The sequence below is a fragment of the Phoxinus phoxinus genome (assembly GCF_949152265.1).
Source record: "Phoxinus phoxinus genome assembly, chromosome: 3".
NCBI lineage: Eukaryota > Metazoa > Chordata > Actinopteri > Cypriniformes > Leuciscidae > Phoxinus > Phoxinus phoxinus.
The window spans coordinates 8,734,052-8,759,144 of record NC_136878.1 but is presented as its reverse complement, the minus strand read 5'-3'; the positions used below and the strand labels follow the sequence as shown (position 1 = coordinate 8,759,144).

Below are 25,093 nucleotides of genomic sequence, written 5' to 3'. Positions count from 1 at the left end.
TTTTAAGTTTGTGTGTGGACTTTCTGTTTGTTGATCAGATCCTGTGTTAATTTGTTCTGTTTCCCGCCACTGCTTTGTTTCTATGGTTACTGTTATTATGAGTTCATTTGTCCCAGCTGTGTCTGATTAATTAGCTCGTTTCTGTTTGCTATGCACCCTTGCTTTCAGTCTTCGTCCAGTCTCTGTCACGTTAGTGTGTTTTCCATCAGCTTAGTCCAGAGAGTTGTTATTAAAGTTTCAACTTTAATCTGAGTCTTTAGTCTGTTCCTGAGATAACCACAGTGTGACACAATGAGGGGGTTGCATTTCTTTTTAAGTAATTAAACGCTTCGTTGATAATGGAGAGAGAGGTGAACAGACACAGATACTCTCTCGTGTTGGGCGTTTCTTTGCCTCCACGTCGTGCATTAAAATCGTTTAATGCACAGCTAGCTGTTGATTTATCCATTACATTTTTATTTATTTATATATATATATGACCCAAGTGCCTAGCAGATTACATCAAGGAAAGGGATGTCAGATGATGTTGGTTGTGCTGAATGCAGTTCCACCACGAACACCTCATGTGGTCTTTCTGTAAAACAAGCAAAACATGATGTAGAAAGAAAGTGAATGCACTGATTTTTGACTTCATAATTGAAAATGTGTAACCCTTCTCATTAGTGCAGAATGCTTCCTTCCGCAAGCTTATACTGGGAATTAGTGGAGGGAAAACCCAATTGTGCATGAAAACTTCGCAATGTATTGAGAAATAATTTTCAAAGCATGAAGGGATCACTGGTTGAAAAGCTTCAGGGCATCGAAACAGTGTGTACCACAGCAGATGGACTTCTCATAATAGAAGTTATCTTGGTATGACCTGTCATTGGATAGAACAGGAAACACTGGAGAGGAAATCAGCTCCCTTGGCATGAGGAGTCAGAGTGAGATGAAAAAAAGTTAGATTTACACCGAATTCAACAGCCAGGTTAAGGTCTGTGCCACAGGTACAGACAATGGAAGCAACTTTGTTAAAGCCTTCCAAGAATTTGGAAAATTAATCCAGAAGAACACACTTTTTATGATTACACAAATGGTGTGCAGTTTGAAGATATTGGTGCAATTCTTCAGGAAAATTTTCAACAAGAGCTTATGTTTTTCTTGCTGCCACATCATCAATCTCATTGCCACACGTGTTCTGGAAAAGGCTGCATCACAAGGGGTCTCATGAAAATTGTACAGAAGTGCCTTGACAAAATGTGCTGCCATTTGGAACAAGGCCCATCGCTCCCAATAGCAGCTGAGGTATTAGAGGACATTGCCAATATGAGGTGCATTGTCCCATCCGTGACCCGATGGAGCTCAAAGATCCTGCCATTGAAAAGATAGTGAGTTTTGCTGAAGCCCAACTAATTGAAGTGTGTGACCGTCTAAGTGTGGCCAAACTGCACCCTCAATAAACTGTATTTCTCAAGGAGTACACAGCCGTTCTGAAACCTCTCGCCTATGCAATTGATCTCCTTCAAGGGGAAAGAACTGTTTTCTTGACTTTATAATTCTGACCATTCTTGGCCTGAAAGCATCTCTCAAGTACAGTTCTCAGCAAACAATCTCAATAATTGTCAAATCCATTGATACTCGGTTCAGAGAGGTACTGGCCTCCCATGATGCAAGAATGGCAGCATCTACCATACCAATTTTTCGGCTGTGGTGGCTTCCTGCTCATGAGAGGGAAAATATGAGAAGGATAAAGGTCTAAGAGGCTGCTCTTCTAGACGTTGTGCCTTCTGCTGAACTGACCCATTTTTAAAAATGGACAGATTTCAGGAGACATGGTCATGGATGACAACTTATTCTCTTGAGAATACAGAGATGACAAGCACCAAAGCAGAAGATGAAATATGGAACTATCTCCAAGATCCATGCAAGACTTTGGATTCATAGGGGCGGCAGTGGCTCAGTGGTTCATGTAGGTTGTCTACAAACCGAAAGGTTGGTGGTTCAATCCCCGGTTCCACCTGACCAAGTGTCGAGGTGTCCATGAGCAAGACACCTAACCCCAACTGCTCCCAACGAGCTGGATGGCGCCTTGCATGGCTGACACCGCCGTCGGTGTATGAATGTGTGAATGTGAGGCAATGTAAAGCGATTTGGTGGCCATTGGGTCTGTGAAAACGCTATATAAATGCAGTCCATTTACCATTTACCATTTCATTGAAGCCCTTATCCAACCATTAAATCCCTCTTCTTGAAAAACACCATCCTGCCTTCAAGTGCTCCTGTAGAATGCCTCTTTAGTCAGGGAGGGCTACTTTTTACTCCACAGCGTACCTGCATGACAGATGAGCACTTTGAGCACACTCTCTTGCTACAATCGGCCTTATTGGGCACAAGTTTGAGAGTAAACATAAATATTAAAAGTTTAAGAGTAAAAGTGAATATAATGCTTGCTTTAATTTCTACTTTTTTTCTACTACAAATTCAAGTAGCTGTTTACTCACTTACTTTAAAAAACGATATGAATGATAAGCACTTTGAGTATATTCTTATGTTGCATTTAAATTACATTGATATTGATTGCAGTTAATTAATATTGAATTTATTTTGAGTGGTGCATTTAAAATATTTTCTTTTTCTAGAAATGCTGTGGAAAACTGATGTAGTTTTAAAAAAAATCAGAGGAAGACCAAGTTCGATGATTGGTAGATATTTAGAAGTGGTAAACATAAAAATAAGACATCAAGTTAATATGCTCCTTTATGTTACATACCTTAAGAATAGACATATCTTAGATTACTAAACCTAAGTAATCTAATGAAATACGTTACAAATGACTTTTTAAAGCATGTTTTGTGTAATATGTAGTGAAATACATTTTAAAAGTAACCTTCCCAACTCTAGTTATAAATAAAACTAAAATAAATATCCATCGTGTTGAAGAGGAGGTCAGCTGCGTCCTCTGCTGGACACCATTATTATCCATTCAACAATCATACAGGACAAGCCTACATAGTGTTCATGCCCCAATCACATGAACAGACAGCCAATCAAACCACAGCATTGTCGAGTGACTATGCAAATATAACTTTTAGTTTCGTTTTTGCTCGTGCATAGAGAAATGGTTTGTGTGTTGTTTCCTCCTAATTCCTGCCAGAGCTGTGTGTGTAAATGATTAAAAACCACACACACCCACAAACATGCATATGCTAATGACAACCCATACCAATTTAACCAGTAAACTTGATGGACATTCCTTGTTGACAACAAACCCAATTCAGCAGGCATCACCTCAAGAGGTACTCAGATAAGACTAAGTTCTCCCTCTTCGAGTTTGCAGATTGGCTGCAGCTAGAAGCCAACTGTATGGAATTTAACACAATTTACGAGACAAGAGCCACAAAGCGAGGGTCAAGATCAAAGGGCAGCATTTCGGGGACCAAGCAAACAAACCAAAGCAAACAGAGACAGGTCATAGAACCCCTATCCAAACCCAAGGCAGTTCATCCCAAAGTACCTACCAAGCCCAAAGCCATCTGTAATGAAATTTACCTCAGCCAGTGTACCGCATTTAAAGCTCAAAGAGCAAATGGTTAGCTGGATCAAAGACAATAAACTGTGCTGGAAATGTGCACGCTCCCATGGCCAAAGACTGTGACCTAAAGAGGCCTTGCCACCTTTGCCAAACCAAATAACTCTCCATACTCCACAACATCAACCAAAGAAAAGGTTAGGTTATCAGTGCCTATCAGTGTGAGCAATAGCATACAACTCCACCACACAAACTCTTTACTAGACCAACCTCGCTGTGGTGGGAAAATGTTCCTGAAAGTTGTTATGGTTACCATCCATCTCTAGCACATTTGCTGTACTTGATGATGGCTCAGAGAACACCATTTTGTTCGCAACAGCTGCACAACACCTTGGTTTTAAGGGCAGACCAGACACTTCAGCTCTTGTCGGCCGCGCTTTCGCTGCCGCCGGACAAGCCGCTTCCGCCCTGCACTCCATGGCTGTCCTCCAGATTCTCCAGGCTGAACTCCTCCGCCGCATGGACGAGAAAGGCCCGGTTCAGGAGGTCGTGAGGGATTTGCGCAGCGCGACGGACCTTTCCCTTCGCGCCACAAAATCCGCAGCACAGGCGATGGGACGATGTATTTACAACACAACATAATCCAAAGATACTCAAAAAAGGACAAAAAAGCACATTATTGAACACACCTTTGTGCCATTCCTGAAACATAGGTGTCATACATACCTGTCATTTCCAAGTTGTTTGATTTTTCATTTTACCATGTAGGCCTACATGTACAGAGAATCATGCAGCAGGACTCCATCAGTGGTCTCTCATCTGGTCCCTGTAAAAAAAAAAAACCGAAAACAACTGTGACCATGGTAATATCAAGATAAACTATAGGGCTGCACGATTGTGGGAATCCATTTTTAGATTTTTAAAATTGGGTAAAAATTGCGATTTAAAAAATAGCCTATGTAATGAACACCTTGTTGTGCCTTGTAGGCATATACGTGCAGTGCTGCATACATTAATAATAACAAGCCTATAGCAGCTAGGCAGCCTATAAATCGTTAAACACTACACTAGAGTAAAAATATAATTGATTATATGTTACTTCAAATGTTTACAATTGTTATGACGTTATGAAATGAGATTGGAGTAAAAACATGCGTTTTGCTTTTCAAACAGACAGCGCGACTGACTCAAACAGACAGCGCGTGCAAGAGAACATTTACTGAAGCGATGGAGCCGCTGAATGTGAAGTTTATGCAACAATAACACTAACTAATATAATTCAGAATTATTTCTTACCTTAAAATCTTTGTCTTTAAATCGCGTTCTTCTTCTTCGGATGTAAATCCAATAAGTTCGCCCGCGTCTTCCAAACTCGGCAAACAGCAGAGGACTGATGAGGTTAGGTGCATTGTTTTTGAGGTAATGAGCGCGAGTTGCATGTCTATATATTTTGCACGGGTGGGTGTGGTCACATTAAAAATAATGAGCAAGGGTTTTAGAAACTGGATATCTTGTTGGTTTTATACAAATTACTTAAACAGAGAATATTTGTTTTCTTTTTGAATCAGGTAATTTAAAACTACACACTTAAATGTTTATAAATATATAGAGCTCATAAATATGTGACAAGTATTCGCTGAGTTTTGTTTATGTTTAGGGACGTGCTCAAGAAAAAAAAAGTTCACGAGACGGAGAGGCAGAAAGCACACCCTGTTTATTTTCTTTATTTTACAAAAGCACGTTTTGTTTAGATTGTAAGTGGACACATACAAAAGTAGACATCTCACAGATTCTTTTTTCATATTTCTTAAGTCTGTATGACCATATATGACAGAGTATTTTAAGTCTATGTTGGTGCTATGTAAAAAAAAAAAACAGCAAAACGCACCCGCGCATTTGCCGACCCCCGAGGGTTAAAGAATACCCCCATAAGAATTTCACACCCATGCTCGTGTGCAATTGGCTTAATGAAATGTAATAAACAATAAAACTTTGCCCTACAATCTAGTATGTTTGTGATTACAATAGACCGGAAAAACAAAAGTTAGAAAAACATAAACTTAAATACACTAGATGACGAGGAAGCAGGGGACCAGAAGGCTTTATTTTATGACAGTATTAAATCATGTTTAATTCTAATTGTTTTTTATTTATTCTTACAGAGCCTGATTGATTTAGTTTACCCCCAAATGTTAATTAATGCATCAAACATGTAACATGTAGTTAAAGGAGAACTCCGGTCAATTTTAACATTGAGCTCAATTTTTAGTAAATTTGGAGTGCTGTCAATACAGAGAACAACGACAAAAATCGGTGTTGCCTACACTGTGTTATCCTATTTTTAAAATTTGCACCCTATTGACTTGAATGGGGCAAGTTTTAAACCTGCTTTTATCCTCTTAACATATTTGATGTGTCATTAAAAGTGCCCAGCCATGTTGAGTGATTCCTTAAGAGTGAACACGAGTGAATCTGACTGCAGTAGATGTGAAAAATATGAATAAAAATGATGTTATATCAGCCAGCGCAAATACCTGTATTTAGTTCCTGTTTTCGGTGGAAGTCCAAAGTAGTCGATTATCGAGTTCACGCGCGTGATCATAGTAACTAAACCTATGCGCGTGAACTCGACAATCGACTACTTTGGACTTCCACCGAAAACAGGAACTAAATACAGGTATGTGCGCTGGCTGATATAACATCATTTTTATTCATATTTTTCACATCTACTGCAGTCAGATTCACTCGTGTTCACTCTTAAGGAATCACTCAACATGGCTGGGCACTTGTAATGACACATCAAATATGTTAAGAGGATAAAAGCAGGTTTAAAACTTGCCCCATTCAAGTCAATAGGGTGCAAATTTTAAAAAGAGGATAACACAGTGTAGGCAACACCGATTTTTGTCGTTGTTCTCTGTATTGACAGCACTCCAAATTTACTAAAAATTGAGCTCAATGTTAAAATTGACCGGAGTTCTCCTTTAAGGCTGCTATTATTCATGCATGAATCCTTATAACATCTCTGACTCCTGTCATAGTTAAGGATAGCTCTTCATTGGTTCATGATTAGTTCATTTCTGCACTAATCATGAGTTCATGTTGAAGTAACTATTAATTTCAGGCATTAGTACATGATTATTCATGTACTGTTATTGTAAAGTGTTACCCTTTTTGCCCTTTGAATGTGCGCATTTTGTGTTGAGTCTTTGTTAATCAACTGGAACTTGAAAATGATATGAATGCTTCTGAAGCTCTGTAGTAACACTGCATTCAGCTAAAGAAAATCAAAAAAAATTTGGTGAGGAAAAGGTCAAAGAGTGTTCTCCATCATAATATTAATTTGTAAACAGTCAAGTCTGGCCTTTCTAGTGAACTTTTGCTAAATAATTCAGTGACCTCACATGTTGTTCATAATGATAATACATCAGACATTATGGCAAAGTTCCTCTCCTGTGCAAATTAGGGGCTCATAAATATAACCGAAATGGTGTTTAAGAATATCAAGACGACAAGTTCGCTTTACAATCAGTGTTCATTCAGTTAACCAAAAAATAACACTAACTAGATATGGATAAACGAGTGTGTCCGTAGTTTTTCCTCTTTGTCGCCATCTCAGTTTGAAATCTGCAATTGCAGTTATTCGCGGAATTATCAACTTTAGCACGAATGAATCCAATATTTTGAGGAGAATGTGCGGCTGTCAGTCACCACGCCGGTGTGGATACTGGCATTCGGAATCACAGATTCTACTTTTTGGAAGTATGACCAACATAAGATTTTTCACCGGAAAATGTCATCTGTAGTAACTTTTGCTTGGGTTAAACTTTTGTTCTGACCAACTAAGGGGAAAAAAGCATTGCAGCAAATCGCGCTAATTAAATCTAATGATCAATTATCATATCACGTCAAAACGTGCGAATTATACTTTGCTCTCAAATTGTTAATGTTAACAACATCAGCATTGCGTGACTACATTTAATGCCCTTCTGATATTTATAGGCCCGGTTGCAGTCTCTTTTTTTCTGTTGCCACTCCTAAGTCTTTTGCATTTTACAGCGGGTGAATATCCAGTCGTCACTGGTGATTGTCATTTGAACCTTTGGATTCGCCATCAAATTGATACTGTAAGCCGCGCTATATTGGTCCAATAATACGGGGAAGGTTTCTTGCACGTTCCGTCTTTCCAGCATCTCAAAGTAATTTGGGTTAAATGCAATACATTTATCATATGCGTTTACTCATTTCATCTGACTCCATAAATGAAAAGTTTTGATCATATCTATGCATCACTAAAAGTGAGCGAATGTTTGATTTACTTTTAAACTATTAAATGAACAAGGTCAAAATCAATTTGAATAATCAAATGTAATCATTTATTAAATCAGGTATCAGGTCAATTGTATAATCAATTCAAAGATAATCAATACAAAACATGAATAAAGAAAAGAGATGCGAACCCAACCTGAATAAATACATGAGGCTGGGTGTCTCGGTCACTCCCAGCCATCATGGGCCAGTCTGGATACAGAAAGCGCCCCGATTCCTCTGCCACACTCCATTAAAACAACCAGTCTATCTCTCCAACCAGTTTTTCCAGCCTTACATTACGTTTAATTATATCAAGTGCTGTGAGAAAAGGCTATAAACCTCCACCTCCAAAATCATCACACGCAACATAGCCTACTAGCTCCTTTATGTGTATGTGACGTAATGACGCCAAGACATGACATGCTCAAAATTTCCAGCGTAAATCCACCAGTACCAGTGGAATTAAAAACATTATTACAGATAGTTTTGAATACTGGCTGGTGATGTACTTGCTCAAAAATGTATTTTGGAAAAATTTGAACCCAAAAAAGTTATGGACTGCAGCTTTAACTAGAACTTACACAAAAAAATAAGTACAATGTAAAAGTTGCATTGCAAATCCCGGTGACACTTTATTTTACAGTGTCCTTGCTAGTAACTATAAATTATGCATAATTACATGCAACATGCAAATATAAAAACTATCAAAACTCTTCGGGAAAAGGCCAGATGGGGAGAGTCAACTGAATCTTAATAGAATCTGTATTTCAATATCATTTGAAAGGCATGTCAGATTCTGTTAAAAAGACAGATCAATTCAATTAAGCTATTCAGTCATCATGTTCTCTAATTAGTAGAGCATATTCAGTGCCTGCTGTGAGGATATTTAATTTATTTTTTCTGAGATAGTAAAAGTAAGGAGTATGGTTACCTAATTTACAGTGCCCTTGTGGAACATTTGTCCTTAAATCACAAAGACAACTCCTCGGTTCTTGCTGAGACATAGATTGATACAGAATACCAAGGATATTTACTTCCTCGCTTCACAGCATGTCTCTCTCGATTGTTTTATTACTTGCAGCAGCAAACTCAACAGTTTTGCACCACAGGATGTAACTCCAGCTCCATCAGACTGTTGTGGGGTCCTTAATGGTTTGAGAAATTGAGACCACGTGGGTGGTATCATTCACGTTGAACTCAAGAGTTTAATTACAAGAACATAGATGTATGCTCAAAGTCTTTGAAAGATTATTTTTATGTTGGTCAGTATTAATAACAGTTCTGTGGTTAGATGATTATGTTGTATTGTAATGTTCAATTGTTTTGATCTATGCCCCAAGCTTGTGTGAAACATTGATTAGCACTCCCATTAAAACATCAGTTTAAAAGCAATGGCAACAGACAGAACAATTAGTGCTGTAAGGTCATGAATTTAAATTTCATCTTTCCAGTTAACTTTCCCTCAGAATGCTGGGAATGTCATTTGTGTTACATATATATATATTACTGTCTGTATGTGTCTTCTGTATATTAAAAAAAGAGGAAAGACCTGCACAAGCACAACACATTTTTCACCATCATAATTAATACACACTCTGATCAATATTGTAGGCGTTTATATTTAAAGGGAAAGTCCGACCAAAAATGTTAAATAATTTACTCGCCCTCATGTCTTTCCAAACCTAAGATATTTTGAAGAATGTTTGTAACAAAACAGCTTGGGTTCCCAAACAATATCTTATTTTGTCTTTGGCAGAAAAAAAGAAATAAACGTAGGTTTGAAAAGACTTGAGGGCGAATAAATGACAGAATATTTGGAAGAATTATCCTTTTAAGTGAGCACTCTTTTGATATTTCTTAAGCATTCTAGCTAGAGGTTTGTTCTTAACCCTTATCCTATTCAATTTCTGAAATGATTTCAGCCCAAACTGCTTAAAAAACAGACAATATTTAAAGGAAGGGTTAACCAGCATATGTTTTATTTTGGGTGCTGATATGATCCCAAAAAGGCCACAACAAAACTTGCGTATGCGTTACATATCATATCTTAGTGTGTGTAGTTATTTTAGATAATTTTCCAAATATATTTTTATTATTTGTTTAATAAAGAAGAATGCATGTTGCTGGTACACAGTAAAATCCCCAGTTTTTAACAAACACTTTCATATGGTCCCAATCTATAGAGAGTAAAAGTAACATGAAATCAGTGTTGCAGTTAGTGAAATAAAGTAGATTCACTCTACAAGTGACGATTGACATCTGCCGTTAACAAACAGAATCACAGAAGATAAAAGGAGACAAAAAAGTTCACAAAAAAAGTTAATAAAAACTCACACCCGCAAGACCATGCTGATAAAAGTTAATAAAAACTCACACCCGCAAGACCATGCTGATAAAAGTGCATAAAAACTCACACCCGCAAGACAATGCTGGTGAACCAGCTCCACCAGCCCCTGTTTGCTTGCGAACAGAATGGATATGCTGGTCCACCAGCTAGACCAACACTAACCATCGAATCCATGCTGGTTTATGCTGGATTTTTTCAGCAGGGAAGCTAGCTTTGAAAGCATAAGATCCCACCCCCATTCAGAGTGGAGTCCAAAGCAATATTAACTTTCTTTTATACATATTTTTTACTGCATTCAAAGCTCTGGCAATTTATTTTCTAGAAATGCAAATGTAGTCTTCATGTGTTTTCACAATAGCATGCATTGTTCTAAACTCACTATGCATAAAATCACAGAAAAATTCACAATAACAGTCTATAAGTGCTAGGGCTGTTGATCAATCTGAAGATGCTGGAAAGCATTCATACGCCATGCATCAAGCTCTCCTGTTGAAACTGAATGCACATAAGGCCTGACACTCTCTGGTGCTCAAATTCTTTGCATGAATGCATTTTACAATGAAAAGTCATCATTGTCTCTGTTTTGAAATTACTGTTTTGAATTGGCTCTACTGTGGTGTGTGTGCAATTTGTCCACCCTCAGGTGCTTTCTGCAACCAGCATAGCAAGAGGAACTCTGTGACGGCATGGAGGACGAGCTAGCAGAAGTGGAGATGTTGCAGGAGCTTTCCGCACTCTATTTGAACAGCAGTCTCCTAAATGCATATGCAAACCACAGTAATGTCACCAACCACACCAGTCTCACCTACTACCCATATTACCAGCACTCTCTGTCTGTGGCTGCCACCCTGACAGCGGCCTACCTCTTCATCTTCCTGTTGTGCATGGTGGGAAATGGCTTGGTATGTCTGATTGTGCTGAAGAACCGGCAGATGAGAACGGTCACGAACCTCTTTATCCTCAACCTGGCCGTTAGTGACCTTCTGGTGGGTGTCTTCTGTATCCCAACAACCCTGGTGGACAACCTCATTACAGGTAAATCATATCACTACACTGACACAAACATGTGAAGGAGAGAGAGACCACACATGTGCCTTGACCACTTCCTTAAGCTAAAAACATTTCTTCACCACCGCTCATGGCTATGTATAAAGCACATCTTTTGAGCATTTCTACACAGAGCAAGTCTCTTATTACTGCAGTGAACCCTGAGGCCAGTTAGTTTTTTTCCACTGCATTATGCTGGGTTGTATCTCAATCCCACAGTTCTAAGTCTAGAGTTAATACTCCAACAGCATTGGCCTATTCTGACATTTGCTAGCTGCAGCATATATGTCAGTTCTTGCTATTAGACTTTGGCTCAGTTGAACAAAAAGCTCATCAAATGCTGCATTTCATTCAGAACTGCAAACGCTCTTTAGCTTTTTTTGCTGATTGCCGTGTGTCCTTGCTTGATCATCAGTGCCCGAAGTTGAATACCTTATTTGGAAAGGCATGGATAATGGCTTCAAAATGAATAATATATTATAATGTATAATAGGAAAAATATTTGGAAGACAGCCTGTTTGCTGTTTGCAGGGGATAGCATGATATTATACATAAACCTGTAAAATTCACAAAGTAATTATGAGTGTGTGAAGTGAATGAGTGTAAACTATGAATAAAGTAGTTTTCAACCACTGAATATTTTCTTTCAACTTCTGTGTTCTCTAATCAGCTATTTTATACAGAGCGCTGTCCTCTTATTTGAGGTGGTGGATATTGTCCTGACATAACTCTGCAAAACAAGTTTTTTCATCTATTATTTAACATTTAGTATTATTGTTTTATTTAGAAGACATTTAAAGAAATTCTATCATAATAAAAAGTTATGTTATGTTAGGAGTTATAGCCTAGAAGTCATATATTTTAATGAAAACTATGAAGGTAACAGAATTACATTTAAAACTGGCTCCTCATGTACAAACATGTTTACAAACTTCTGGTTAAAGACCCGCCCACTTCCAGATTCATCTGAATACAAATACAGAAACAAATGATTTTGACATTGTTACAGATACAGATGCATGCTCTGCTGAACACCCCTAATTGTCAAAGAAAGAGGACATAATGTTGTTTGTACTTCTAGCACTTTTGCTTTAAAGAAAATGTTAGTGTTCTGGCGCAGAGCAGAGAACAGTGTGCATGGCATGGCCTTGACTAAAAATTTAATTCTGTTATCAATTACATCTCATTCCAAACTTGCATGTCTTTTTTTCTTCTTCGGAATATAAAAGAAGATATTTTGAACAGTACTGTCACAGTCAGGTTTAGTTTTTGTCTTTAGTTTTAGTCATGGTCATCATTGTCTGTTTTGCCTGAGTTCTAATTAATTCATTCGTAGTCATGATCTCTAATTACATTTACATTTAATCATTTAGCAGACGCTTTTATCCAAAGCGACTTACAAATGAGGAGAACAATAGAAGCAATCAAACCAACAATATGCACCTGTTGTGACAAGTCCCAACAATGTATTTGTTTCACACCTGTTTCCTGTTCCTTCGAAGTCCTTCCGCAGTGTATTAAAGTCTTAATTTCTCCCTTAGTTCATTGTCTCGTGTTAACTTTACATGGATAGTGTTTGTACAATCTCTCTCTGTCTTGTTTTATTGACTCGGAGCCTGAGACTGCCACAAAGATTGAGCCAGAGCGATCGCCAGAGGCAGTCTTCATCCCAGAGCCAAAGTCCAATGCAGAGTCAATCCAGGTGTGTTTGCTGGCAACAGCATCAGTCGTCGAGGGCATTTTAGTGAGGTTTGTCAGCTTGAATCCGAGCCTTGCCCACCCTCCTGCGGCACCCTCCTGAAATTAAAAGTATCAGAGATACTTCACATAAAGTAGAGTTCTGGTTCCTGGTTGAGCACAAACCGGAGAACACAGACCATTTTGAGCATAGAGACGTCTCGTAGATGGAGCTCTAGCCTCGCTAAATGTGCTCAGGACTCTCGCTGATTGTGCTCAGGACTCTCGCTGGGAGGTCCGCAAGCTCCTGTCGAGAAGTCAAACATGGAGAGTCCATAGTTTGGGATAGGGGTGCCAAATTGTCCTGTTCGCCTGGGAAAAAAGGTCTTCCCTCAGGGGTATTGGCCACGGGGCTGCTATGAGCAGCTGAGTCAACTCGGGTAACCAAGATGGGAGCTGCATGATCTCGCAGAGAGAGCAGCTCGTCTCAGTCAGAGCGGTGTCTGAATGGGCCTTTCCCAGGCGTCTGTCCTTGTCATGCAGAGGGGCTCTGAATTTGAATCAGACACCATTCCTCCATACAGAATCTCTCCAGATTCCCAGATCCATGTTGGTGCTTCTTCTCTTCAGTTCAGCCCATCTTCTATAGGGTTCAGGTCAGGGACTAGGATGGTCATAGCTGAAGTTTCCTTTTATGCTCAGTGACACTTTTGTGTTGATTTTAATGTTTGTTTTGGATTGTTGTCCTGATGGAAGATCCAACCACGGCCCATTATAAGATTTCTAGCAGAGACTGTTCAGGACAACAAAGAAATAGGTCCACAACATTAAAGATCCAGCAGTATATTTAACCGTGGGCATGGGGTACTTAAATCCCTGTTAGGACCAATCTCTGCAATTCTCCGTCTGTGATCCTTTGAGAATCTTTGGCCACTCAAACTCTCCTCCTCACCGTGCATTAAGACAATATAGACACACATCCTCTTCCAGGCAGATTCATAACATCTTTAGATAATTGGAACATCTTAATTTTTGCCCTGATGGTGGAAATGGGGATTTTAAATGATTTAGCCATTTTCTTACAGCCACTTTCGATTTTGTAAAGCTCAACAATCGTTTGTTGCACATCAGCACTATATTATACAGTATGCTTTGGTTTTACTCGGTGTTGGATGATTGAGGGAATTTGGCCATTGAGTTTCCTCATATTTATACTCGTGAAACAAACAAGTCATAGCTAGAAAATTTCATGTTTTACCCTGGTGTGATAAATGATAAATTCATGAAAATATACTTTAGAGATATTTTACACATAAAATTCTAGCAGTGCCAATAATTGTGGCCAACATGTTTTGGAGAAAGAAAAATTTCATAATGTGATTTGTGAAAACTGAAAATTTCTGAAACTTGTGTTTATTTGCCGCTTCACAAATCGCTTGCTGTATTCCTCATTTGTAAGTTTCTTTGGATAAAAGCATCTGCGAAATGAATGAATGTGAATGCAGCTGGATTGATTATGAATAAAATCACCTCTGATTGATCAATGAAATGCTGCAGCCAGGAAAATGTACTGATGGATAGCTTTGCTGGTCACTTTAACAAGCCTTTTCCCCACACTCTCCCCATGGTTCCCCTTCTCTTTGTCAGAAGGCATTATAAAAGCCGATAAATAACATCTTTTTACCAAGCGGGTGACGGTATGTAGTTCTGAGCTGGGGTTTTCGCTTTAACAGTTACAGCCTTTTAAGCTCTGCAGACTGCAGTGACTCAGAAACTGGTAAAAGAAAATACATTTCTTAGTGTGGAGTACAGTTAATCCGCCTCATTCGGTCTTTATACAACCCATTCGGTGTCAAGTTATACAAGGATTCTCAGCCTCAATGTCTGCCCAAACTTGACAAAGGCTCCAATCAACGTCAGAGGGTGCATGGAATAACTCACAACTGATTCTTCATCACAGAAGCAATGTATTGAAAATCTTTCAGCACCAACTTGATCATCTTTTGCTTATTTTCAGTGCTCAATTCAGATGTTTAGCTTATTAAGAGAAAACACAAACCATATATAAATGTATACAAGTCACTACACGTAGCAATAAGATTATTTAAGGATATTTAACTCATTTATACAAACAATGTTACTAGAATGCTCACAAATCACATAAAGTATAGCCTATATTTACATAGCGGTTCAACAGCAGCACTCAATCAAATGCACTTAGCTACTGCACATGGCCAGTTAGCATATTAGATGACAAAACCACTAGCATTAACACACAATTTGTAAGATATACACAACGTTCTTTGAAACAGTCTGTAGTCACTAAAGAAATTAGTCTTTATCCTACCAGTAGCATCTCAAAGTTGATGAACACATTGTGGCTTTTCCAAGCTGTCCTTGAACAAACTCAGAATGCGGTTTACTCCAAACTCAATGGCTACAAACATGCAGGTTTTAGCAATCTTTCTCCTTTGATTTTTATAACCAGCAACCACACAAACTTGGGTAAAAGAAGCACACTCACTTTGCAAACAAAGATCCCTCTGCATGCTGGTAATCAAACACACACCTGGTTCCAATCAATCAGCTTTCTTGTTTCTTCCAGGTTGCACTTTATGTTCGCAAGCAATAGTCTCCATTAATTTTAATCTAAAATATAAATTAATTTGATCTGATAAAAATGTCTTTCTTTATTTAACAATGATTAATAATATATATATATATATTTGTTGCAATTTCACGTTTAGTTTAACATTTGGTTTACAGGGCATTCTCCCTCATGCTGTTACATAATATCTGAATATGTTCAGAATTATTATTTATTTTTTTACGTGTTTCTAATAATTAATGTTTACGTGCGTGTAATTTACATTGTAGAACAAAACGTCCATGCATCGTCAACTTGTGTTTATCATGGACCTTATTTTACTCGTGAACTGAAAAACTCTTTTTTTTAAAACATAGGAAAATCTCGAGGGAAACACTGTCTTCCAGGTTTTAATGTCCTCCCTGCACCACTCTATAAACAGGATAATGTATAGCCAGACAGTCATAGCAAAATAGTATGATACAAGATCCTGATTAATGAGTCTGGGTTGATTGCGATAATGACTGCACATCTTCTTCATCAACCCTCTATAAGCATAAAGCTACTTCTGTGTGCTCTTCTAGAGAACTAAGAGCTCTATCTTTTTGTTCGTGACTCACCAAAGTGTCCATTGTGATAAGCCTGCATGCAGCATTTTTAGTTGCTTTAGAGACGATCACATAATCCTTCGTACAGTACACAATTAGTGACCTACATTAGTATTGTACCTCAGGCTGTAAAGGTGCTCCCAGATTAAAGCATTGGGTTTCTTTCACTCATATTTGCACTAAAGATACTTGTTGTGTGCACCAAAAAAACATATTTTAAATAAACGACACATTCGAATTGTGATGCATGTGATGACACGTCATTTTTGTTATCAATAAATGTGGACTCCATCATTTAGACCAAGAAACTCATTTCACGTTTCACGATGCAACCTGATCATGACCACAGTCAATAGCATTGCAACACTATATATTTCTTCTAGTCCACAGTAATATTATTGTGTGTTGAACAGTGTATAAAATGCTGAAGGTCTTGAGTCATGGCCAGGGAGACACATTCATTTCAGCATATTTATACACTCTTAAATGCACAATAATATTACTGTGGCATCTTGTGTACCGAGAAAAGTTTGAGGAGATTTTTTTTAAACTCAGCTTAGACAGCTTTGCTGTGTGTGTGTGTGTGTGTGTGTGTGTGTGTGTGTGTGTGTGTGTGTGTGTGTGTGTGTGTGTGTGTGTGTGTGTGGCCCAATTTACCTTGTCAATCATTACTTTTCTCTCTCTTTTTCTCCTCCAAGGTTGGCCGTTCACAAACACAGTCTGTAAGATGAGTGGTCTGGTACAGGGTATGTCTGTGTCTGCCTCTGTGTTCACGCTGGTGGCCATTGCGGTGGACAGGTCAGTGGTGTCATTACTTGAATCTGATGAAACTTGTCAAGAATATTTTAAAATTAAATTCTAAATTATATATATTTGAAATAAAATACAGACATTAAATAAAATAATTTTATAAAAATGTTTGAAAAGTCTTAGGTGCGTTAGTATTTTCACAAACACACACACTTTCAGGGGAGAGAGAGCCAGCGAGCGAGCTATAGAAAAATAGCTGAAAGCAGAGTGAGAGTAAAAGATTATTCTCGATTTACCAGCAAGCTGTGTAAACTGTGTAAAAAAATTATCCTCAAACTTTTCTGTGTACGCAAGATGCCACAGTAATATTATTGTGCATTTAAGAGTGTATAAATACACGCACACACACAAGCAAGCTGTCTAAGCTGAGTGTAAAAAAATTATCCTCAAACTTTTCTGTGTACACAAGATGCCACAGTAATATTATTGTGCATTTCAGAGTGTATAAATACACACACACACACACACACGGTTTTAAGCCAGTTATTTATTTATTTGCTGTCAGTATGAAATATCAGTTTGCATTACCTGTAATAATCCAGTGAGATTTTTGAATGCACGAGGAGTCTGAAAACAACCGGTATGATCCACATGGAAAATACTAATGTGCCTAAGACTTTTGTACAGCTTTACACACACACACACACACCTCTATATATATGACAATTTGGGAGCAAATGTTAATTGCCATGAAAATAATGTCACAATGCAAAAAATCTTTAAATAAAGTTTCTTTAATCGAAATATAATTGCTTATTTTTTATTCATTTAATTTTGGGCTGAAATGTGACTCGGACTTGTGAGATTCAAAGTGAGGATTCATTTCAATGTTTTTATTTCAATGTTTTGTTTGTGAGATTCATTCAATGTTTTATTTTCAGTGTGAGAGTTTCAGTGTTTATTTTCACCTTTATTTACAACTTTTTACAATACTAATTGTTTCTAAGCAGCTTTACAGTTATAACAGGAAAATAATGCAACAAAGTGTGTTCCGGCTGTACAGCAGATCTAGAAGTAAATAGCGTCATAGTCCAGCTTAAGGAAATTTAAAGGGGTCATGAAATGCATTTTTAGATCTTTATATTATGTTTCTGGAGGTTAGCTTATGAAGTTAGCAAAGATTTTGCTCCAAAAACATTCAAATATTTGTAACATATTATAATTTTCAATAATGTTTTTCACTCTCTGTTGAAAAAACACCTCAGTTTAAAAAGCTTTGCCTCTTTCAAAAATACAATAAATCCTGTGTTTGCCCACTGCTGTGATTGGCAAAATTCATTGCACTGTTTACATGCCCTCCCCCACAGCCTGTGCGACATCTTTTTTATGTTTGAAATTGCCATAGTATTTATCTATGTAGGTATTGGTTTCTTAAAAGATGACTACAGTACAATACCAGCTACACATTGTGCAATAGGTTGATGCAACAGTAACACAAACTACACCAACATACTGTATATTCAACTTACTTTCTTCACACAATATATTAATATTCAAGTTTATGTAGCGATTTGTTTAGCAGCACTCTTTCACTTAGTCTCCTAACAGTGTTAAATGCTGGTTTAACATACATTACAAATACACTTAAAATAATATAAATAAATGTACCGGCATTGCCTCTTAGGGAAATATACATGGCACTGCTTTTAATACAAGATATTAGACAAATCGGCAGCATGTTGAGAATAATTAGGAAAAGAGTCCACTGTGAAATCGGAAATTCTTATTTAATCGCTCAGACATCTTAAGCATATACTGGTTATTCTTTTCGAATAGTTTGATATTTTGGAAGGATTTGGGGATTTTTTGGAGGTGCAATTTGTCTACATCCAGGGACAGAACAACGTAGGACGGTCTTACTAGACAGCAGTTGTGATTGATTTACATATGCATAATAAGTAAAAGAAAATCGTAACATCATGACTGGGGCAATTTTAAACTGGGGAGTTTGTTTTGAGGTATGAAACTTGGCTTTTGTTGTAGAGCACACCTCTTATATGTGTGAATATAAAAAAAAATTTGATTTTCCATTTCATGACTGCTTTAAATAAAAGACATTATGTTTTATGATAAAATACGACAAAAGGGGAAGTAAGCGGAAGAAAATTACATTTTACAATTACAAAATTACAATGACAGAGGATTAACTGTCATTGGTGTACAGTTTATGCCTGATGGATTTTTTCAGCTGTAAAGAGCTCTGTTCCAATCTCCTCCAGGTTCCGTTGCATCGTGTACCCTTTCCAACCTAAACTCACCTTACTGGTTGCTAAGGTGACCATAGTGATGATCTGGGTGCTTGCGGTGGTGATAATGTGTCCTTCAGCTGTGATGTTGACTGTGGAGAGAGTGGAGCATCATTACATGGTCCACAATGAAGACTACAACCACACATACACACTTTTCTCATGCTTTGAGAACTGGGCAAACCCACAGATGAGAAAAGTCTACACCACCGTCCTGTTTGCACACATTTACCTGATTCCCCTCACCCTGATCACGCTAATGTATGGACGTATCGGGATCAAACTCTACACCACCTCTGTGATCTCTGGGAACGATCAGCATGAAAGCGGACAGTCTTACAGCTCCCCTCCGGCTCCTGGAGCCCAGCAGAAAGGCCGGCCCATCATTTCCCAAAAGAAGATCAAAGTGATCAAGATGCTGAGCGTCGTGGCTCTGTTATTCACACTCTCCTGGCTGCCTCTGTGGACCCTGATGCTCCTCACGGACTACGGAGGTCTGAACGAAGACGACTTGGAGATGCTGAGCGGCTACGTGTTCCCATTCGCTCACTGGTTGGCCTTCTCAAACTCTAGCGTCAATCCCATCATCTACGGATACTACAATGAGAACTTCAAGAGGGGCTTTCAGGCGGTGTGCAGTACGCATTCGTGCTGCTGCGAGGGAATGTCTGTGAAGAGCAGAATGAAACAGAAAGCAGGAGGAGACATACGGGACCCTGCGGTCAACTCCAATCCCCTGAATTTCGGTGCAAGGAACCGGGTCTACAATGACGGCGATCTGAAGAACTCCGGGACGTGTCTGGAGTTGGAGCACAGGAGAACTGGCCGGCTTTGTAATAACTCGGCCTGCTCCAATGACACAGGATCCAGTGCGGGATCTGGGATAAAAGGGGTCACAAACCAAAAAGTCTTTCAGATGGAGGAGCCAGAAAGTCCCATCAGAGGGGGTAAAAACCAAGCCTGGGATGAATAGATGGATTATGTATGCGATTAATGGACTCTGGTTGTGGGCAGTTGAGACTCCACAGAGCTTTAATGTAAAGTGAGATATGAAAAGTGAGATCATTGGATCAAATCAGTACTAATCTCATCAGAACATTTCTGTGAAAACACTTGAAACACTCAAAGGCTGAATGAACTCATTTTTGGACTCGAAATTCTCAAGCTCTGTTTCGTATTCTGGAAAGTGCAAACGAGAGCCATGTTAAAGGAGGTTGAAGTCATATGAAGTCAAATATTGCATTGTAAAGCATTTGTTTACAAACTTTAGCTTTTCAACAGAATTTAATTTGCAATTCAAATATTTTAATTCACCAAATTCCTGCAACAACAAAACAAGTTATATATTTAAAATAAGCATCCAACAGGAAAATATGTGGGATACTTGGTAACAAACTCAATTTCAAACATTTTAATCTTGTATAAAACATTTCTGATATTTGAATTGGAGTCTGTGAAATGACGTTTAAGCCTGACAGTTTTTCTCAGATCAGCCAACAAGCTGCGATCACTAAATTGGCCGTGTTCATCTTCTCTCAAGACGGTATTGCACAGTTGCACAAATGTTTCCTGAAATCTGCATTGTATTTTGTATATTGTATTTGTGTGTGTCCTTTATTATGTAAATTAGTGATTTTATCACTGTTGTGAAAACCATTGGAGTCAACACATATGGTGAATACCAAAGGGGAAAGATGCCATATGTCATATTTGATATAGCTACTGTAGTTCACTATGAGAGAAAACAGAACAGCAGTGTGGCGAAGATGCGAGGAATAAGCACAATCCATGAGTATGACTCAAATGTGTTAGTGTTCACTGTGTTTTTCATGCGTCGTAATTGGTCTGACTGTGGCTTTAAGAGGCTTTTGTAAAGCCTCGCTTGGTACCTGTCTACCTGGTGTCTAATTCTATACTTAATGCTGTAATAGCAAGATGAATGTAAATGGACCGTAAAGAGAATGAATATGATACATTCATTCCATTATCTCTATAAGGAGGAGTTTTCCTCCGTGCTACAAGTGTTACCTTAAAAGTGTCAATGAATTCTAACCGTTTTCTTGGGCTGAGACTAGGTGTCATAATTTGCACCAGGTCCCTTGAGAATGGTCACACATACACCTAGTTGATATTTTATTATAGTTTATCACACCACGGAAGACAAGCCTCAAACACAGGCCCAGCGACTTTTTTTTATTAAAACATTTTTAAAAAATCTTACAGACCCCAAAGAACAGAGTAAAAGAGAGCTCATTAACACTTGAAAGGAAGGACTAGGAATATTTTGTAACTATGACATCAAATAACATCTAACCGTTCCTTACCTGCCAGTCATACGCTATAGTGACAGTTATGTATAAATGATCGATTATGACATAATCATCATCCTTTTTTTATATACAACCAGTTTGGGCTCACCTTGGGCCTTGAAGATCTTTTAATGGCTTGTATTGATTTCATGACATTGGGAAACTGGTAGCTATACATCAGAAATGCAGAAATGTATTTTTTATATATATATATATATATAATTTGTTAGAAAGTGTCCAGCTTTGCTCAGTTCATTGCTTTCAGGTGTCAGTAGATTAATGACAAAAAATAAAGCTTATTTTTATATAAATATTTTCTCAACAAACTCACAAAGAAATTAGATTTGCCAAGTGTTTGTGGGGTAAGAATGCTTATTAAAAATATTTGCGATGCTAATTAAGAATATAATTCACATAAGAACATTATTCACATAATTCACATTAGAATTATGTTCTAATTAAGAACATAATTCATCATAATTCATTAAGGTCTACCCTCTCTGACAGTGCACAGAGAATAAAAACTGAATCCCTGATATAAAGACCCTGATAAACTGAATGAGAATTTGCATCAGTGTCTGGCATAATTTTAAAATAGAGCTCTCTACTACAACAACAACAACAACAACAACATATATTGTTGCAATTAGCTATATGCAGCTTAAAATTTTGCATACAAATAACTTTTTAGATTTAAGAGATTTAACTTGTTGAAAACTTAAACTTTGACTAAGTTTAGTTAACTAATCTTAAAATGTTATGGCATTAGAAGATTTGTATGCTACTTGTTTTGGCTTTACAGAGTAAATTTACATAATAAAGTATTATGATCTAGTAGTATTTTTCGACCACAAATTGGGAGCAAAACTCTGACGTGTCTAAATACAGTGTAAAACCCTAATTTGTATGATATTGTAATGTTCTAGCAATAAATATTCAATAAAAAAACTCTTTAGGAAATAAAATCAATCAGAATGAGTAACAAGGTTGCAGTTAGACTGATTTACTTTTAACCCTCTGGTGCTGCACATGTGGCGCTAAAAAATGTCAGAAAAATAAAAAGATGGAACTTTTTTCTTTTTTTTTGTGTATGAATCCCTCAATTGCCCTCAGTGTGAAAAGATGAATCTCAAAATCATAGTCACTGTTGAAAAGGGTTCAAATATGCAGAGGTATAAAACTGAATGTGCAGGACCTGGAGGACCCTCTGACAACTTAATCAGGACAGCCTACTAAAAAACATGATTCCTCTCATTTATTTAGATATTATTAAAATCTTATGAGCAGAACTGTAAAAGTGAAAAACTGTATGTCTATTGCTAATTATGGTCCGTTAAAATGTAAGATGTCAATTTCTTCTGTTGAGTGTCTTTCTCTTTGTGTAAATAGATTTAATATGCGTAATCATTGTTTCACTGTGACGGGTTGAGTCCTTTAAAATCTGGTTACACTGTGGATGTGTCTTTGGCCGGGGGAAAAAGTTTTGTTTTGTGATTGTGTTTGAGAATTCACAAATATTACGTTCTGTATAAACCAGATCAAAAATCTACCTTTTATGGCCTATCCGACCTAAATGCATGTAGTTATTATTTGTATACGGTGATCTGAACAAAAGGATTACATTTCCAATTTTAGCAAATTATAGTGCAGAACATTAGTCCTAAAGATAAAATTGGATTTGAAAAACAAAACTGAATTGGGTGCAGTGACTAAAGCCCTGTCATGTAGCTTGGGTCATGGGTTATTTTATGGCATAGCATACAACATAGGCTTACCGTGAATGTATACTGTGCACATTATGTGACGAGTTAACCAAGCACAGAAAAAGCAAAATACAGTCTTCTAAACTGATAAATGAATGCCAGGTTTGTTCACCATTAAGAATTGAGAATGCCTTTTCAATTCCATTTTACTTTCTGAATTTGAAGGTTGTAAACAGGATGCGGTTGCAATTTGAATATAAAGATGTAGAATTGAAATGACTAAGTAAAGCAAAATTATTCAGGCATTGAATGTTGGCTTGAATTCAATTCTGAATTTTGCTCAAACCTGCTGGATGCACTACATGTTATATAGTGATTAGGTCATCACCAATAATAGGACACCAATGTAGCATACTACTGGTTGAAAAGTTTATTGTGGAATAATGCCTAATGTTCCACTTCCTTTTGTTAATAATAAAACAGTATAGGCAACATACAGTGCACACTGCTCAGTATTCAGTAAGAAGTAAGCTAGCATTCTGTTTCAAGCCATGCTCTTTCCCTCATGTTTACATGACGGAGGAAATATCGTTTGCTAAAAGCACAAGTGCTCACCATTAAATGGAAATAGTCCATGGAAATGTAAAAACTCAGCAAATGTTGTTGATGTTAATTACTATTAGCTTGTGGCTAATCTGCCTGATGTTGTTGTGCTGTAAGGCTTATAAAAAATGTCTAGTGGCTATGCAATCAGTTTTCTTTGTGAGGTTTCACTGAGCCGAATTTCAGCCATGCAGTGCTAAAAATGTGTGATATGATTATTTTAGTGTTTATAGCATTTCATTTTTGGTGAAGAAATGTGTTCTCGTAGTCTAAAAATGTCTGAATATGTGTAAAGCAGCAAGGTCAGTAAAGAGCTTTTACAGCAGTGTTTCAGTAAAAGCAAAACAATCTGCTTACTTTTCAAGAGAACTATAACCCCATGAGGGTTTCGATTGAGACTATTAGAGAATTGGTCAATAAATGCCATAAATGCTGCTGTTCGAAATTTATCAGTTGATGGATTCAATTCAGTGACTGAACATTTTTGTAATCCACAACCTATGACATAGTGTTTCTTTTTATTTATTTTCTGTTGTTAATCTGCCAATTGTTGCACTGTACAATCTGTCATGAAACAAATTTATATTTTAAATAGCAATTTGTAGTCTTGTTGCTTTGCCCCTGGCTTACTTTGAAAATAAAGGAGAGAATGTCTCATAAACGTTTGAAGCTCATTTGTTATTGAAAAATACTAATTAAACATGGCTTTTTTAGCCTGCACTCACAATAGCAAATGTGTTGAAAAACATGACAGCTTAAACCATGACAGAATTTATTTACTCTTTCTGTTTAAACGTATACCGTGTGTAATGTAGTGTACAGACAGCAGGGTCCCATTATGTTTTCAGAGCCCCTCTGAATTACAGGGTCCAGTTTTCAAGGGTTCTCACTCAGAGGGGTACAAACACCACATGCTGTTAAAACAAGCACTTCTACCTTACTCTCCCTTCAGTCTATAGCTAGTCTATTCATTACTCCAATCATTCTAAATGAACCATTATTAGTCAAACTGTTTCAGGAACTTAAGCTGTGAGCACGAATGGTAATGAAAGCTCTGAAATTACTTCTTTAAATCGCCAACACCCAGAAGACTGTAGCTATTTTGGAGGTGTTTTTTATTCTTTTTTTTTTTAAACAATGGTTTGAAAGTAAAATGTAGTACTGAATTAGGTAAATATATCTAGATTGATTGTCCATTGTTTTCCTTGATTCATAATCAAATATACATAAATACTTTCTTATATTCTAAAAGTGCACATTACTTAGCGTTAGCTTTAAAATGATTGTCCAGTGGCCATCTATGCAGTCCTTAGTGCATGAAATGCTGCTCAGAATAC

General features: G+C 37.5%; 1 protein-coding gene across 1 annotated transcript; it reads left to right on the top strand.

The window, feature by feature from the left end:
• Positions 1-10,852: 10,852 nt before the first annotated feature.
• On the top strand, positions 10,853-20,114 carry npffr1l2 (neuropeptide FF receptor 1 like 2; the record flags this gene model as incomplete). The annotated part of the gene is made up of 3 exons (XM_079605583.1): positions 10,853-11,201; positions 16,784-16,883; positions 19,115-20,114. 3 exons carry the CDS (start codon positions 10,853-10,855, stop codon positions 20,112-20,114), a joined length of 1,449 nt encoding a protein of 482 aa, XP_079461709.1.
• Between the last annotated feature and the right edge of the window lie 4,979 nt (positions 20,115-25,093).